This window comes from Doryrhamphus excisus, linkage group LG20, assembly GCF_037039965.1.
Source record: "Doryrhamphus excisus strain RoL-2023G ecotype Guam linkage group LG20, RoL_Dexc_Guam_v1.1, whole genome shotgun sequence".
Lineage (NCBI taxonomy): Eukaryota > Metazoa > Chordata > Actinopteri > Syngnathiformes > Syngnathidae > Doryrhamphus > Doryrhamphus excisus.
In genome coordinates this window covers 1,947,793-1,967,303 of record NC_136376.1, presented here as the reverse complement: position 1 = coordinate 1,967,303, position 19,511 = coordinate 1,947,793, and the positions used below count along the sequence as shown (strand labels likewise).

Genomic DNA, 19,511 nt, shown 5'->3' with positions numbered 1-19,511 from the left:
ACAGTGTACCCAAGTTAACTGTATTTTATGTACTAAAAGATAAAAGTACAGTATTATGTATGTACATATACTCCTATGTGTTAATAGCTTAAAATGAACTGAACATTTAAATCAAACTAAAAGATAGCCTAAAACATTTGAACCACACTTTAACCTTGTTATTATATCATCAATGAAAGGTTGCGTTCAAAGACACCACATCCGTTTATGACAGCCCTATTTACAATATGACATACTTTCAATGCATGGGGCATCTTTGGATAAACTTTTTTTTAAATCAGATATCACAAATGGCTGCCACTCCTCCCACGGCAACATGAGAACGAGATTAGGAGCACAGACAGGAAACAGGAAGACGACACATGACTGAGCTCTGACAATCACACACTACAGGATGGACAGAGGTGCTAATAAACCTTTTCTATCAATGTATGACAAAAAAAGGGGGGGGGGGCGGCTGTGTGGGGGTTGTTATTGTGGCAAACATCTGGTGCCATACGCTAAAAGGAAGCCGCGCGGCCTATAAGTCCGTCAGCACCTCACACAAACACAAATAGTGCGGGAAACAGCGCAGGAAAAAGGAGCTCTTTTGAGTCTCAAACAAAAGAGATCAACGCAGACAGGCACCACACCTTGGCAACGATGCGGCGCACAATCAAAGGAACCGGCGTCATCGCCGGAGTCCTGTTTTGAAAGGATATCTTAAAAAACATTTAAATATATATGTCATTATGGAACACAATCGAGGCCTTTGATATACGGCGTGTTGTCATTCGCACGTACTTATGGATGTTTGTTTCCCGCACGCGGCGTCCGCACCGTTTCCTGTAGCGAAAGACATATTATTTGTAGCTGATCAAATGCACGTTACTGTACAAACAAATTGTGTAACATGTCGACAGATGGGGGGGGCGGCATATAGAGGTGGGGCTGTCTGCTGTAATTTCTTGAACGCATATTGATCGACTAGATTGTTACATGAACGACATCAAGGACATTTTACGGAATATTTTTTATTTTTATTTTTTATCATGAGCTGACATGAATAGTGTGTGCCACATTTCATATGCCGGCCACCATGAATGAGCGTGGCTGAGAAGCTCCAGCAGAGGGGGCTGCTCACTGCAATCACATGCTGATTAATTGAGCCTGATTCTCCCCATGCTGGGAACATAAGTTGTCCCACTCTGTAGGCCGCATGTCGGTATGCGGGTAAAGGTCACAGGGCTCCTTCCAAGTCACCTTTTCAGCGAGAGGTAGCCCTTCACATCACATTTGATGAATATAAAGAAACACGGATTTCCTGATTATGCCTCATCAAGCTTTTATCAAACTAGGTTATGTTCATTTTTATTAATTGTGCATGTTGCTCTCTAATTAGCTAATGAGAGACAAAAAGCAGGTTTCGAGCAGGAAAATGCAAATGACTCTTAGAAAATAGCACAAAAAAAGTAAATGGCAAGGCTGAGAATCATCCTTCATTGAAATGTCAGAGATAAATGGCTCAAATGTCACATCAATTAAAACGGGGGACAGTTAGTAGTTCATTAAAGAGGGAGCCATATTGCACCGTCGGGTACCGTTGCCAACCCTTACTATCTGGGGCAGACTGGCAGCGGGTCCAGATGGCACAGAAATCCTCACAGATTTCAAAATGGTCTCTGCAGGGGTGGCGTTCTTCCCCCCTCCCTCCCCAAACCCTCACTCACCCTCCTCCCACCCTCGCCGCTGAGATGGGGTGTGGGCCACCGGCCCACCGCCGGGCCTGCACATTCCAAGCAGAGCCGAAAAGCAGCACTCCAATGAAAATAAAGCTGCAGACGGACAAAAGACATTTTTAAACAATGCAAGACGGATGCCGTGCACATAATGGCTGACATATTTGCTAAAAGTTAAATGTATGACTGCTTCAGGGGACGTAAGAAAAGTCCCTCCACTTTGAATGCCATAATAAAATGAGTGTGCACTGCCTTGTGTGTTGTTTATGATAGCATGCCTAAATTATTAGTTTCTAGCGCATGCATGCATACATGCATTCACGCTGATATATATATTTTTTCATTCACAAGCATTATGCCCAGGACCCCCATAGACCTCAAGAGCTCACATGAGACTGGAGAAATGGATAAATGTCTTAGCTGTAAGTGGAAATATAACATGTCTAAAATGAATTTGAATACATGCGTAATGATATTTCTTCTGTAAAACTATCAAGCAAATCAAATATCTAAATCATTACTATGACAGTGCGTACCGGGACCCCCACCCGCCTTGCAAGACGCCAAATCCCAACTTGAGACCCATTAGCCATATTCGATAAGCCTAGTGTTTGTCTCCTGGCAGGGGGAGGGCTTTAGAGTGTGTAGTGACCAATCACAGGGCGGTGACGGACTTTGTCTTTTGTGATTGGTCGCGCTCGGAGAAACAGGAAGAGAGACTCTCCAAGCGGGGAAGTGTGTGGCGTGGACTGCTACGCGTGGACTCAGCACGTCACCGCAAGGGTTTGTTTTACTGTGCTTAAACCCTGACGTTATTCGCGTTGTGAACATTCGTCGGGATGAATGTCTCGCTTAGCGCCACCGGCAAGGTACAAAGACTAGCATAGCATTCTCAGGGCGTCGACAACTCCAAGTCACGTGAAGCGTAAAACAAAGTAGGACACATGTTGCGTTCACTTGCCACCCGATTTGTCAACGCTACATTTGACCGCCAGCTCGTCTTAATGATGGACGAGCAGCATCGCGACACAAGCTGCCTTTTGTTTGCCGTGAAGAGATGGGTGAACAAACATGCATTAGTATTAGTCTGCTGCACGGCGAGCAAATGTGATGGCTTTATTTTTAATCAGAGTAGACTATTAGCAAGGACATAATTGCCAAAGTCCATTATTCTTGTTTTCTGTGGGGTCTATTAGCTGCTTGCTAAATGGCAGGCAGTCTGCTCGGTGCTTTATCCAAAGTGCACTGTAGTATTGTTTGCCTCAGAAAATGTTCTCGCCTTTTATTGTCAGTGCAGGCAAACCCCCTGCGAGAGCTGCTGGAAGAGTAGAAACAAGAAAGTTGAGGCACACACGCTGTTGTGATCACATACCATGACAGATATGTGTGTGTGTTTGTGTCAGAAGGGGGGGGGGGTGGGGGGGGGCTCAATGAAGTAATGAATTCCTTCTTCATTTTGTAACATACTAAGCCATGCAATTAGAATCTACATGCAGAGGAGGTCACCCTCCATGCTCCTGCTATTCAAAATAATATCAAGTATTTGTTTAAAATACAATTTATTGTGCCATAATACAGGTGAGTTATGAAAGAAGTAATATGTGAGTTGTGAATTTCAGAAACTTTCTAAATGAAGCACGGAAAGGTCTCCTTGGTTAAAACTCCTTCAATCAATATGACCTTTATTTGTCATTACCCCCATCCTTCAAAAAAAAAATCACATAACGTAGTCAATCATCTCCGCTTCCCCCCTCAAAGTAAAAATAAAAAAGGGAACTGCTGTCTGGTTATTGCCAGTATCCATCTCAGTCGTCAGAAAAGCTGCACGTTTTTGCTGTTGTTAAGGGCTGGAAACCCCGGAATCCCATCGGAGTTGCACCCTAAGGAACAAATTTAATGCTAGAAAAACATCCCGGCCATCAACCAAAAATGACGGATTGAAAATAATGTCGAGCTATCTTGGGAATCCCCCACCAGACAAGGGAACAGACTGCATTGTTTTTCTCATTTATGTGATATATAGAAGAGAAAGAGGGGGGAAAAATGGGCGATTTATTGGTTAGATAGGCGTATTCTTTCCCATGCAGCCGAGAAATATTGGATTGTAATGTCGGGATCAAGCCACATCATGACACTGTTTGGAGGCAAGGTGTTCAAACATGTAAGCCATCATGTCGCCGGCGGTCCGCTCGCTTTCCAATAGATCACTCCATGCAAATGCGGCTGGGAAATAGTGGGAAGTCGCCACGTGAATATGTCCACGACGGAGGTGTAAATTGTACTTCCTTAGCAGGGCAAAGGAGATGAGGGAGCAGAAGGAGAGCCTCTGCACTCCAAAGACCATCTCCTTGCTGAGTCCCCTGGGGAAGATCCAAGTCAGCGGATGTGAGAATGGCGTGCACACCATCCAGATCCTAATGGATGTCGCACCTGCTGAAAGGTACTGTACAACAGCCGGCCTGCTGACGTGATAAACAAAGGTGTGAAATTTACAGGCAGACAGTATCCACTCTCCGTGATGGAGTGGCGCCATCCCTCATCGCGAGCAGGGTCCTTTTTGTCGATCCCAGAAGAAATATCCGGCAGAAAAGTTGGGCAAATATCCGAGGGCCGCTAGAATATCTTACAGTTGGGCTTGGAATTAGATTATCGGATATAGTGATATAAAGTATGTCATAACATGTCGAGTGTCATTAAAACAAGCTAAATGTTGGCACTCATCAAAGATCATCTATATACGGGGAGTTGGACCGGCTGCATAAACATAAACAGGTGGGGCAGGCACTGTATTTTGTACCTGTGTACCTTCTATATGCACTAACCATCAATAATATAGAAAAATGCACCATAACAATGATTAGATTAGATGATATTAGATTCAACTTTATTGTTATTGCTCATGTCACTGGTACAGGGCAACAAAATGCACAAATATAATTATATATATTCATTCATTTTCTACCGCTTTTCCTCACAAGGGTATAAAATTATATAATAATATATAATACATATTATTATATATATTCATTCATTCATTTTCTACTACTTTTCCTCACGAGGGTCGCGGGGGGTGCTGGAGCCTATCCCAGCTGTCTTTGAGCGGGAGGCGGGGCACATATAGACAAACAACCATTCACACTCAAATTCATACCTATGGACAATTTGGAGTCGCCAATTATTATTATATGTATATTATATATAATATTATGCATATATATATAATATAATACATAGCGTGACCGAACTGGGATTTGTTTTTTCATTCAAATTAAGTTCCATTTTCCATTTCAATTGATCAAAATTAAATTTTTTACATTTAACACTTATTTCTTACCAGCATAGAATCTTTGCTTTTTGGGTTACCGAATAAAATAAATAAACATGCTTCTCGTATTTTTTCTTCTCAGAACGAAGACGTCATCATTGGGTATAGTAAAACATACTGTACGTTAAAAGCCGCGAACACAACTTGGGGGGAAAATCTACTCATCAGTCGCACACAAAACCACATGAGCGTGCTAAACTAATCTCAATCCCGCTACCTTCTGTTCCATTCATGCGCCATGTTTATGTCGGGAAGGGGCTGACTAGCGTTGGTGTCCGGCACGATTGAATTCACATGAGTCCGAGTCACTCACACAAGCATGCTAAACTAAGCTAACCCCTGCTAGCTGCAATTCATGCCATTTTAGACAGATAGATAGACTTCCTTTATTGTCATTGTACAAAAACACAGCAGTGAAATTGCCAACGAAATGTCGTAGCTTGGATCCCATATAATACCAGAGACAAAAGAAGATAAATAATAATAATATGGATAAATTAACCTGTCTAGGTTGGGAGGGCTGAATTTACACCCAAAATGACCCCCCCCCCCCCCCAAAAAAAAAATACAGCTGCAGATTGTATTCATTATAACCCAAATCATTATTACCATTTCTAACCATGTCTTTATATGCAGGACTTTTTCTTTCCATTTTCACCAGAAACTGTTGTTTCATATCTTCCCCGTGATGGAGCGTCGCCATCCGTCATGACGAGCAGGGGCGTTTTTGTCGATCCCACAAGAAATATCCAGCGGAAAAGTTGGGCAAATATGAGCCGGCGCCAGAAATATGAGGGTTGCTAGAATATGTTACAGTTGGGCTCGGAATTAGATTTTCTGACGGCACACCCCGGCGATCCCCTTCCGCTGCTCTATATTTGAAATTTCACCCAAGTAACCCGTTTATTACTCACGCGGGACTTGATTAGAGCCGGTGTCTACCGGGTCAGTAAAGGCCACGGGGGCGGGGAGGGAGCTAACGGGGCAGGCCTGGCTTCCTGTTTATTTATGTTTTTCCTCCCACAAGTTGAGCGTCGCAGTAGTTTTGGAGTGTCGAGCGACAAAATGTAATTGCATTTCACGGCGCGGCCATCCCTCAAAATTGTCAGAACGTCGCCGGCCTTACTGAAGCGATGGAGACTGATTAAGCCCGGCGCTAATACGTAGTTCCGTCTTATTTCTTGCAGGTCCACCTCCCTACATCTCAGATTAGTTGTGATTAGATTGGAATTAAATATCCATGTATCGCAGATTCACATTTGATAACCTTGAATGGTTTGGGAAATGAAACCATTTTCAAATGCACCCAGATAGGAAGTTCTCCTTTTGAAAATCTACGTTTAAATTCTAATTTATGGAAACCCATTAATGACCTTGTATATTAGACCCCAACATGTGTTTCCTGACTGTCTGCCGCTGCCTCAAATTCATCAAGCAGTAAAAACATTCCACTTGTTCTTAATGAGTTGAAGTGAGGAAATTAATAATATGGAATTCTGATTATGGAAGATGTCCTATAACCATGCCCGGGCACCTTTCTCCCTGTCTCCTCGCGAACGGGGGTTTAATTTGTGTGTTCAGGTTCAGTAGGAATATGCAAATGAATGTAATGATTCGCACCACTAGATCATTTCTCAGTTTAATATCGTTTGCGACGTCGGTCATAAGTGACGCCCGATCACATTTAGCACCGTGTTCTCAAAGGTGTGATGTGGAAATTACGAAAGAAAATGTTTAGATTTCATCACACATCAAGGTCCAACATAGGACAAAAAAAACGATATTTTGTCACATTTAAAAATCGAATAAAACAAGACTTGAGATAAGCGAGTGATGACCTAATTGTGCAAACAGATGCGGACTGGAACTCGCTATTTGAAAAACCTAAGTCGCCGTTTATGCCTCATTTCAGCGCTAAGTGAGTGCAGACTCGGAACACACGCAACCAGTGCTTAAAGATGATATTTCGTAAGTACTACGACCGCTCAAAAGTTTGGGATCACTTGGAAATTTTTTTGGGGCCGGTCGGAGATCTGGCTTTTTCTTGGCAGTCCTGCTATGAAGTCCAGCATCCTGAAGTGGCCGCTTCACTGTTGATACTGACACTGGTGTTTGACGGCTACTATTTAGTGCAGCTGCCAGGTGACGACCTGTCTTTGTCTTAAACTACACACTCTCAGATATGCATCGTTTTTGTGTCCTTGTTAGACCCAGTTTGCGCTGCTCTCTGAAGGGAGTAGTTAACAGCATGGTAAGAGGTTTTAGTTTTAGTTTTTCGATTTTTAGATGGCTTTTCTAATAATCTATTAGCCTTATAAAATAATGAACCTAGATTAGCAGCCATACCAGGAGATTGATGCAGAGGACTGACAGTTGATAGTAGGCCTCTATGCAAAAATGTACATCCTTCTTTGAAAATCATCTGATTCATTTTAATTGTTTGTGAAATGGAAAAAAATAGTTTGTGAAATATGTTTTTTTTTTTGGTAAACAAAGAAGTTTGCAAGTGATCCCAAACCTTTGAGCGGCAGTGTAACTTGACACACCAATAGCGGTGCTGTGTTGCAACACGTCACTCTTTACATCAGCAGTGTCCAAAATGTTTCCTTCAAGGACCACGCACTGAAAAATCAAAAGACGTAAAGGGACACTCTGATGTTTTCATATGGATATTGTTTTATTTCTGCAGAATCTTGAGATTTTGAGAATATATTTGTAAATTTGCGAGAAAAAAGTCGTAATTTTGATATTAAAATGTAAATAACCTCTGATTTCAGCTTCTAAAAGGTGAATATTTATTAAGCAGACCTATTATATTCGTGTTTTAGGCAAAAGAAGATGTTCACACACATCATTTTAGATTTATTTGAGAGTTTTGGGTGTCCTGGAGGGGTGATGGTGGGTCCCACAACCAAACCAGTTGAGAACCGCTGTGATACACGGCACAATACTTCCAGCAATATCTGTAAATCTTATACAGTAATCCCTCGTTGATGGCAGTTCATCGGTTCAAGAATGTTGGTTAATCGGTTAATTTCCATAAATGAGATTTCATAGTTCGAGCATAGAAAGCCTGTTTAGAACCTTCTAAATGTTTTTTTTTTTACTTTACTAGAGCCCTCTAGACATGGAATAACACCCCTACAGTTGCCTTTACACTCATATTACCCAATATAGTAGCCATAATAAGACTTGTGTATGTTGCTGTATGTCGTGTTCCCTTTGGGGTTTAAGTGGCGGACAGGAAGTGACGCCGGAGGTTCTGAGTTGAGTTTTGGCTCGGCACGGGTTTCGTCCGCAACGGTCGCCAAAGGTTTTAAGGTGGATTATTGTACCTGTTGTGAGATCATTCAGACCTGTAATACCGTTTTTTTTAACATGCCGTCAATCTAACTGGCACACAGCTGCAGATACCTGCTGGAGAAGAGCTCACCATAAAGTGACGGTGTCTCACCGCTGCAGCGTGGGGGAATCCCACCCCTCTGCGTAACCGTTGGGAGGATTGGCGGTGAAGCTAATTCACCTTGCATCGTTTCCGATGCGGCGGCGAGTTGGAAATGAACCAAGTTGTGTCGGACTTTGAATGCACCACAAAGGCAGATAAAGTGACAAAATATGGGCTTATCTTCCCGGGCCGGCTTTCCATGTAGATCTCACAAAAGCCCGGGTGTAGCTTTAATAGCGTGGATCAGCCATTTCCATTGATTTATTTATGACATACTAAACAAGGCTCTTTTCAGCTCTGTGTTGCCGGCTTAGCGAGTCAGGCTGATAAATGATCTCCCAGGCCGTATTTTGGATAAGGGAAATATGCATAGCGTGAAGATATGCGAGCGCGGTAAAAGCGTATATTGTTGTTTTTCCCCGCTGTTGAATTTGCCCGAGCAGCAGGAAAAGCATTTGTGGCATTGATAGATAGTTATTGATAAGCGCCATTATAGCCACATAAACGCCCTTGAAGTATTGCTTACGCACCATGACCGTCAGCTCTTTCTAATAGAAACGTCTCAAGCCCCTTTTGCTTCCTAACTGATCTTCGCAACATTTCCTGAAATCAACCTCCTCTGCCAGTCTTAACGACAGCCCTGAAGGCACCATCAGATGAACAAATTCATTACATCTCCAACAACCCCAGTTGGGGCCCCGACGCAGCAGCCTTCTGCTAACCAGCCCCCCCACTTCCTCGTCTTTAGCATGGCCACACTGGAAAAAAAGAATGCTTCCTATTTAGTTTACAGGATATTAGCCGTGTCTGAAATATAACCCTGCTTGAGTCTTTCACACAGACGTATAACACCGAGGAAATCAGTCTGATCTTTTTTTTTTTTTTATTAGGGTGAAAAATGAGGAAAAAAAGGGCCGGACTTTTGCCCCGAGACATTTTGTGAGCATATTATTTTACAATGCTTTGATCAATTTGTCTGTCAAGCGGGCTGAGATGTGAGGAGAGGCGAGGGGAGACGGAGGAGGAGGGGGCGGGAAAAGCAATTTAGCTTGTGAGGTCCTCAATAGAAATGTACTAGAGGAGCCTGTGTATGACATGTTGCATTAGAACCTGAGTAGCCTTTATTGCCTGATAATGTCGCCAGGCAATGCCCGTATCAATCACCCTTAAACACGGCCTCTATGATGTGTTTTCACCAGAAGGAGAGGAAAGTCATGCATGGAGCATTCCTGCAAAAATAATTGATTTAATTCCGAGCTGAGGGATTTCTTTTAACAGCTTGAAATCTTTTTTTTTATTAAAAAAAAAAAAGCACAAAATGTGCTAGAAGCTAAAACTGTTCTGAAAATGCTCCTATAGAAAATTATAATTAATTTTACATGGATAAACATTCAGCCTCATTTGCATATAGATATAAACAATATATTTGTGCATCGGAATTCCCAGCACACCCGGATCACATGATCCCCCGAAAATCCTGAGTGGCTCACGCCAAAAAGATCTGATCATTGTACTTTCCACATCCATGGATCTAGAGTACAATCTCTGCGGATTCACTGATGGTGGTCACTGATGTCATTTATTTTATTGGATAATTATTGCCATATTAATAACATACACCAAGCAGATGCTCACACCCTGAAAAGTGAATTTCTGCAAAGTAGGATTGCTTACTTATGAATGGATTATTATGTTTTTGCCACCTTAGAGCCCTCTAAACATAAAACAACACCCCTATAGTCACCTTTACACTCGTACTTCCCAATGTAGTAAATCTAATAAGAGAAAATAAGACTTCTAAATGTGTCATGTAAGGGGAATTGAGCGGCGGAACAGACAGGAAGTGATGTCGCCGAGTAAAGTTTAAGCTAAGGGTGTGTTACGCACATTACTGCCACCGAGTGACTCGAGTAGAGTACTACATATCGTTCACATTTTGTGTCTTCACAATTAATATGCCATTCATATGATTGGCAATGCTTCATGTAGGCAAAAAAATACATAGTACATTTGTAAATATGCATACATTCATACTTTTTTTTCTGAAAAAACTATTTCAGTAGAATTATGCCGCTTCTTTTTACACTTAGTTTACAACATGAACAGGTTATTTAAAGAAACTGATTCATTAGACATTGTTTCCTATTTTTGTATTTTCTGGAAGGCAACATAGTCGTGTTGGACTTTTATTACAATTTTTATTAACAGCATTGAAATATTGTGTTTAAAAAAAAAAAAAGTGCTAGAAGCTAAAAACTGCTCCGATGAAGCTCCTATAGGAAATTGCATTTAATTTAACACGGATAAACATTCTGCCTCATTTGCATATAGATATAAACAATATATTTGTGCTTCTGCATTCCCAGCACACCCGGGTCACATGATCCGCCTAAAATCCTGAGTGGCTCACACCAAAAAAAAAAAAAAAAAAATGATCATTGTACTTTCCAGGCCACAAATCCGCCTTTCTACCCCCTCCCACTCCCCATCCCGCTCCTCTGACACAAAGCCACATAAATCTGCGTCTGATTTTTCACATTGCTCATTGTTTTTAGTTAATGATTTTCATCTGTTTGTTGTTGCTGTGATAGCGGGGAAACGCACCATATGCTCTGGCAAAAGACAAATGATTAGCAAATGAAATTCCGGACAGCTGTCTGACTGAAAGCGTTTGGTTGATAGCATTCTGCTACCATAATTAGCTTAAGCTTTGGGTTAATTAACTTTCTACCTGGATATGCATAATAATGGCATCCTGCAGAATGCCAAGCAGCTTCCCCCGTATATCAGCAGCGTGCGAGGGCTGGCTTTTCTTTTTTTTTTTTTTTTTTTTTTTTGTTATTATTATTTAGGAGTTCCACAGCATATTTCAATTTCAAGGGGCGATTTAGCATCGTCAAATATTGTAGATTTTCCTCTCCGAGCCAGATAATTCTGAAACAATAGGGGTGTATTATGTGGCAGAAATGCCATTTCTGAATGTAATTAAAGAGGATGAAAGCAATCACCGATTTTTAAACGCTTTTGTCTCGCGCCCGGCCCTACTTGTTAAAAAATACCCATCAAGAGGAGAAAAGAAGCAGGAGAACCCCCAAGTCCTTATATAAGAGGCCTTTGAGACTGAAGTGAAGTACAACAGTAATTAGTCTTTTGTATGAATTTGCCGGCCATGCTCACGATTAGTTAAGCATATGAGAGGACTGCATTGCTCTTAAGCAGGAGGGTGTTAAAGTCTATTTATCACCAGTTATCCTCACAGCTTTCCATTATCACCGGCAACACTGGAAGGGGGCCCGAGAAGCACCCTAATTGTTCCGAGGCGGAGTGTTTTTGTGTCAAAGCCGTCACCCGGCTCGCATTTGGCATTCATACGCAGCCAGGCATTCTCCCGTCTACGCGGCCCCAATGCCCAAGCTGTCACAACAGCTTTTTACACGCTACCGGGGCTGGTGTGAAATATCAGAGGTGATGCATTTATCGTTTTTCTCACACCCGTGTAGTGTTGTGAATCAATGTCCCGCTTCACGCTGAATAGTACTATGCTAAATGCGCTCCCTGTTTGGCCGCCTGTTTACATCATGTGCTCACACACCGGGAGGAAACACATCAACAACGTATGCTATGCTTTTTTTTTTTTTTCTTTCTTTTTTTTTTTTTTGCCCCTCCTCCTCTCTCTAGCTCAGCGCGGTCATAATTACTAGGGGTGGAACGGTGCATGCGTTCGTAATCTGAGTCGTCACGTTGTGTACCGACTTCCCACGCGGCCCATCGTCGGTGCAGCTAGCGATAGCGCCAGAGCTTGAAAATTCTCTTTTGTTATTGAAGTTTCCTGTTTGGGAACGAGGCTGGGGCTCACTGGAACTATCGCAAGGGTGCTGGAGCCTATCCCAGCTGTTTTCAGGCGAGAGGCGGGGTACACCCTGGACTGGTGGTCAGCCAATCAATCAGCCCACAATCCCAACATAAACAAGGTGATGATGCAACTCCACTCTAATGCAATACAGCTCGGCAGGGATCGTGTGGACGCTAAAAACACACACGACAGGAAGGACGAAGTCAGGGAGCATGGAGGAGTGTGGCGTGCAAAAGGTTACGTATTGTAGGGACATTTGCACACACTCAGTTTGTAAATCAATAATTTTGATTGATTTTGATTGAAAAAAAACAACCTTTTTTTGTGTTTTTTTGTTGGTATAGTTGTTTAGATACTTGAGCTGTCACAAAAACAAAAAGAAATATTTGGGCCAAAGTGAAAGTTACGTGTGAAATGTATCTTTTCCCCTTTTAGTCGGTAACTCATATTTTCCGGAAACTTACGTATGTTCTACTAAAGAACAGCAAAAGGTAGATGAAAGACAGGAGGGTAATCTTTCCTTTGCTAGTTTTCAAGTGGATATAGCCATAGAATACAATATTCCGTGTGCCTTGAACGAGCAGTCAAAATCGTCTTAAATTGGCCGGCGTTGGCTACGTTTGTTGCCATTTGAGATCGCATCGTGAGCCTCGAACAGTCGCCATACTCGAGTCAAATGTCGGGTTAAAGTATAGCTTTTTAACACGGCAAACAGGATTGTTTTGGGTTTATGAAGTACGAGCCACAGGTGATTGGCATTTTATTATTTTACTTTAACATATCATTTTTATATATGAATATTGATTTGATAGTGTTGATTATTTAATTTTTAAAAAATCATGAAATGCTTTTGTTTAGTCCCCTGGGCGACCCCTAATGTGTCTTTAACGCCAAGCAACATTTGACGTCTATAAATAAAGGGGTTACATTTTGTAACTTTAACTGCTTTGTCATACCAGCGGAGATCTGGTGGGACGCTCAATGAAACCATCAGACGGCAGGCCGAGGGAATTTTATTTATTTTTTTTTTTGAAGGGGTCTCCCAAGAAAGGGCGATGAATAATTCATAGCCTAATGATATTCAGATCATTTTTGTTCTATTTTTCGGCGGCGGGCTGTGAATATTGTTTTGCATGTTGTGAAGTGTAGTACTCAGCTGTGTATTCATTAAGGTGCTGCTCCCACTGGCCCCTGGACCCATCTGTGCTCTATGTTTATGCCTCCCTCTCCCGGGACATTCCCAATCAGGCTCCGTGTGCCACTTCCTGTGCACAGCAACACCTGTGTAACGCTACCTGTGCACCCCCACCCCCAAACAAGACACTGGCGTTGGAAAATCCTGCAAATGTTGTGCTTTTCCGAAAGGCAACCTCCAGGGTGAAGTTGTTGCTAAAAGCAACTCCATGCACTTTTTTTTTTTTTTTTACCCGTGCAGAAGTTTTTCCCCAACACGAGTGGTTGAGCTAGTTTGTTTTGCAACTTGATTGGATTCTATATCTGCAACATGCAGCAGTGCGCGGCGTGCAACATTTAGACTTTTTATCTCATTGTTATGACTTTCTATCTCATAATTTTGGCTTTGTATCTCAGAATTTCGACTTTTTAATCGTGTACTTTTGACTTTTTATCTCATTATTTTGACTTTTTATCTCCTTATTATGGTTTTCTATCTCATAATTTTGACTTTATCTCAAAATTTCGACTTAAATCTTGTTACTTTGACTTTTTATCTCATATTGACTTTTTATCTTATTATTATGACTTTCTATCTCATAATTTTGACTTATCTCAAAATTTTGACTTTTTAATCTTGACTTTTTATTTCGTTATTTTGACTTTTTATGTCATTATTATGACTTTCTATCTCAGAATTTTGACTTTCTTATCTCAAAATTTTTACTTTTTAATCTTGTAATTATGACTTTTTGTCTCGTTATTATGACTTTTTATCTCATTATTATGACTTTCTATCTCATAATTTTGACTTATCTCAAAATTTTGACTTTTTAATCTTGACTTTTTATTTCGATATTTTGACTTTTTATCTCATTATTATGACTTTCTATCTCATAATTTTGACTTTCTATCTCAAAATTTTGACTTTTCAATCTTGTAATTTCGACTTTTTATCTCGTTATTTAGACTTTTTATCTCGTGATTTTCTTCTCAAAATCTCAACTTTTTATCTCGTTATTTTGACTTTTTATCTCGTTATTGACTTTTTTATCTTATTATTATGACTTTCTATCTCATAATTTTGACTTATCTCAAAATTTTGACTTTTTAATCTTGTAATTGTGACTTTTTATTTCGTTATTTTGACTTTTTATCTCATTATTATGACTTTCTATCTCAGAATTTTGACTTTCTTATCTCAAAATTTTTACTTTTCAATCTTGTAATTTCGACTTTTTATCTCGTGATTTTCTTCTCAAAATATCAACTTTTTATCTCGTAATTTCGACTTTTTATCCTGTTATTTTGACTTTTTATATTGGAATTTTGACTTTTTACACAGCAGTTAGACTTTTTATCTCGTAATTTCAATTTACCATTGGGATAATTTTTTTTTTAGTGGCGGAAATGGTCTTCCAAACAAATGTCTGTATAAACTACATATGTCTTATATTTTAGATTCCTCAAAGCAGAGCCCCCCTTGGAGACCCTTGGTTGAGCTCCATGAGGTGGTCACCTGAAACGGTGGGCCCTGTGGGCCCTGTGGGCCCTGTCAGCGTTACTTAGTGGGATTTCTTGCCTTATTAATGGGCTTGTGTGTGTCAAGCTTTTGGCCAGTACTGTATTATATATCGGCATGGAGGACAAGCACATGTCAATAAAAGGGAATTAAATACGAAGACAGCACAAACTAAAATAGACATTTCACAAAATAAAACATTCAGGGAATTGAGTACTATACAGGAGGGACAACTGCATTCATGGAAGTGTATCAGATATCAACATTGTACACAAAACATTTCAAAGCAACTCCAAGCACTTTTTTTTTTTTTTTACCCGTGCAGAAGTTTTTCCCCGACACGAGCGGTTGAGCTAGTTTGTTTTGCAACTTGATTGGATTCTATATCTGCAACATGCAGCAGTGCGCGGCGTGCGACATGCTAAGGCAATATGCGCACAGACGATTTCGCCCCGACATCTCGGAGAGGAGTACGAGTCAATTATGCCCAAGTGTTGTTCTTGCTTATCTTCCTGCGGCACCAAACAAGGATTTAGTCAAGGATTTAGGGGTGAGGGGGCGGCGGTGGGGATCATGGTAAGCGGTTCACAACAAAACACTCAAAACTCCTGGGAGCGGGCACTGATTTAAAAATAAATTACAGAAGACGAAGCGCTAACACTCAAGGGCCCTCAGCAGTGCTGGCGTACACAGGTGAAGATTAGCCTCCTCGCTAATCAGAGGAACAAGGCAGTAATTTGCTCTCAACACAGACAGTAATTAGGACTTGGTGACACTGGATTCCCATAATGCCTTTGTGCTTGACGTGGTCAAGTTTTGACAGAGGCTATCCATGCAGGGTCACTGTCCCCCCCTCCTCATCTGTCCCCCTCGCCTTCCACCATCAGAACCGCACTCCCTTCCCTAAAGTCTCTGGGCCCTCTTCAGTGGAGCCTCTAAAAGGTCCCCGCAGTTACAGGGGATCCCTAATGTACTTTATGCCTCCCTCGCTGGCTCCTTACCATTCGGGTAATTGGAATCTCTTACTGTGGCACTTGAGAATAGGGGCTAAAAATGCGATTTGAAACTGCTCAGTAGTCTGTTGTAGATAAACATTGCTGCTTCGGGGTGCGGATACGCTACATAATGGAGTAAGAGTTAAGGCTGCGGTATTACATGCCTTCACTGACTCCTGTGGCTCGCCAGCTGGGAGAACGCCTAATTGTTGTGTGCTTTGTTGCCTCCCTTGCACCTGCCGCCACCGCCGCCGCCACCACTTCCTTTTATGCATGGGCTCCACTCTGTGGTGGTCACTTGCTAATAGGACCGCTCGGATATCTAGAGAGCCGTTTATCCGGTCCTGTTGTTGTTTTTGTTGTCTTTTTTTCCTTGCACGCCCACCGAGGACGACGGGAGAGTATCCCTTGCCCGCCCGCCCGCCCGTCCGCCCGCCACTCGGAAAGCTCTCGACTTTTAATGCCACAGCAGCAGCAAGATCGGCATCTGAGCGGACCCTCAAATGGCTGAACGAGCCGCATTGAGCGAGTGGCTTACAATTGTATCACAGCCTCCGCTTCGGAGAGCGTCAGCATCTTGACATTCATAGAGACATGCTGTATTTCAGACCCCCACCCCCGCCGCCCCCACTCCTCCTCCTCCTCCGCCGTCATTTTAGGCTTTTTTCATGCTCTCTTGAGTCCTTGACGTCTCCGAGTTAAGTATGTGCCGTTATAAGGCCGGGGAAAATATTGGACGGCGCTTGGCCTTTTCTATTTCATCCCCCTGACCCGCCATGTTACCCATGATCGGTGAAGGAGAACCCTGGCAGGCTGTGTCAAAAGTGACAGCCGATCGAGTCAGGATGAGCGCCATCACGCTTCACAGGATGGAGGCATGAGTTTCGAGTTTTTTTTTCCAACCCCCCACCCCACCCTCTTTTTTGTGTGTGTGTGTGTGTGTGCGGTACACCATTACACCCTTGGCCAGATTCCTTTCAATTAGATGTTGTGGTTAACCTGTTTGCACTTGATAGAAAAAGTCTTAGTGAAGACTCGTGCAAGCAGAGATACAGACTGGCACATTTAAAGCCACCCCCCTCCCTTCCCAACACCCCCGCCCTTTTGTCTCCTTTGATTGTTTCCTGCTGGATGAATAAAATAACCTCCAATATTATACAAATGCACAATTCATTCTTTATATTAGGAAATAGGCAGCGCTCCAAATGACTCCCACTTTGCACGGCAATGATTTATGGTAATTGGAAATTGATTGTGACAGGAGCACAATATTAGAAATTTTCTGGAATCACAATCTGCTATCAAGGGAAATATTCTTTTTAGTGCAGCGGCATCCTGGCTAGGTCTGAATTATTTGTTATTACCTGTGATGGAATAAAAATATGATAACTAGCCGCAAGACTTGTAGAGATGGAGATGTTTTTCTTTGTCCGAGGGAAAATTGTGGAGTAGCACTTTGGAAGCAATTACCGTATTTCAGTGGCTGTAAAAAAATGTTTCCGGTTACCTTTTAAGCACAGTTTGCATTGGAGCAACACATGTAAAAGTATCATAAAAACAAAAAGGACTCATCTAGAGATTCCTACGTGCAGGCTAGTTAGCCATTGGGAAAGCTGGACTAAGAAATTTCAGGAAAATGGAGAACACAATGACAACGAGATGTATAAAAGTCAAGGAAGCTGACAGCAGTACAGGCTCGAACATCTTCTCATTCATTACGTTGTATTTATTTTCATGATTATTTACATTGTTGATCCTTAAAATTATGAATGAACACGTGGGATTATGTACTGAACAACAAAGTCAAAGTCAAATGTATGGAAGCCCATTTCCGCCAATGAAAAAAAAAAAAAAATTAATGGTAAATAGAAATTACGAGATAAGAAAGTTGAAATTATGAGATAAAAAATCAAAATTTTGAGATAAAAAAGTGGAAATGATGAGATAGCAACTGCTGGCTAGACAGTTGTGAACAGCCACATCCCTTTTATTATTTTCAATGCCTCAAAATTTTTTCTAATGTGCGTTTGTTTGGTACAATTCCATGTGAATTCACCAGCAAATGAAGTATTTCATCATTTGTAAAGCCTTAAGCCTTACTTAAAGTACTCCTCAGTGTACTCACAATCCATGTCTGACTCTTCTACAAAGCTAGCTCATTATTTACACTTTTTTATCTTGTTATTATGACTTTCTATCTCATTATTATGACTTTCTATCTCATTATTATGACTTTTTATCTCATTATTATGACTTTCTATCTCATAATTTTGACTTTCTTATCTCAAAATTTTGACGTTTTATCCTGTAATTTCCACTTTTTATCTCGTTATTTCGACATTTTATCCTGTAATTTTGACTTTATCTCAAAATTTCAACTTTTTAATCTTGTAATTTCAATCTTTAATCTCACAATTTCAACTTTTTATCTTGTCATTTTGACTTTTTATCTCATTATTATGACTTTCTATCTCATAATTTCGGCTTTATCTGAAAATTTTGACTATTTCAACTTTTCATCACGTAATTACGACTTTTTACCTCATAATTGCGACTTTTTTCTCGTTATTGAGACTTTTTATCTCAAAATTTCAACTTTTTAATCTTGTAATTTCAATCTTTAATCTCACAATTTCACCTTTTTAATCTTGTAATTTCAATCTTTAATCTCACAATTTCAACTTTTGATCTCATTATTTCAACTTTTTAATCTTGTAATTACAATCTTTAATCTCACAATTTCACCTTTTTAATCTTGTAATTTCAATCTTTAATCTCACAATTTCAACTTTTTATCTCATTATTTCAACTTTTTATCTCGTCATTTAGACTTTTTATCTCATTGTTATGACTTTCTATCTCATAATTTTGGCTTTATCTGAAAATTTTGACTTTTTATCTCGTTATTTCAACTTTTTATCACGTAATTACGACTTTTTATCTCATAATTGCGACTTTTTTTCTTGTTATTTAGACTTTTTATCTAGTTATTTTGACTCCCTATCTCATAGTTTTGACTTTCTTATATAATAATTTTGACTTTGTTATATCATAATTTTGACTTTTTATCTCAGAATTTAGACTTTTTATCTTACTTGGGCTTTTTATCTCATAATTTCTACTTTTTATTTCAGAATTTTGACTTTTTATCTCATTATTTTGACTTACCATTGGGATATTTTTTTTTTTTCAGTGGCGGAAACGGGCTGCCATACAAATGACTGTATAAACTATGTCTTATATTTTAGATTCCTCAAAGCAGCCCCCCCTTTGGAGACCCTTGGTGTTCTCTCAGTGAGCTCCATGAGGTGGTCACCTGAAACGGTGGGCCCTGTGGGCCCTGTGGGCCCTGTCAGCGTTACTTAGTGGGATTTCTTGCCTTATTAATGGGCTTGTGTGTGTCAAGCTTTTGGCCAGTACTGTATTATATATCGGCATGGAGGACAAGCACATGTCAATAAAAGGGAATTAAATACGAAG

At 40.8% G+C, this 19,511-nt stretch overlaps 1 protein-coding gene across 5 annotated transcripts in view; it reads left to right on the top strand.

Annotated features, from left to right (window-relative positions):
- Positions 1 to 279: 279 nt before the first annotated feature.
- The window catches only part of LOC131107793 (methylated-DNA--protein-cysteine methyltransferase), a 108,861-nt gene continuing 89,629 nt past the window's right edge, over positions 280 to 19,511 (top strand). For 2 of the 5 annotated variants that reach the window (XM_078787410.1, XM_058058121.2), the window contains exons 1-2: positions 2,392 to 2,501; positions 4,012 to 4,158. In XM_078787410.1, coding sequence (XP_078643536.1) covers positions 4,022 to 4,158 — 137 coding nt within the window. In that variant the 5' untranslated portion in view covers positions 2,392 to 2,501; positions 4,012 to 4,021. Of the gene's footprint in view, positions 405 to 2,391; positions 2,502 to 4,008; positions 4,159 to 19,511 lie in introns of those variants that run through there. The other 3 variants (XM_078787407.1, XM_078787408.1, XM_058058122.2) reach the window with 3 other exon arrangements.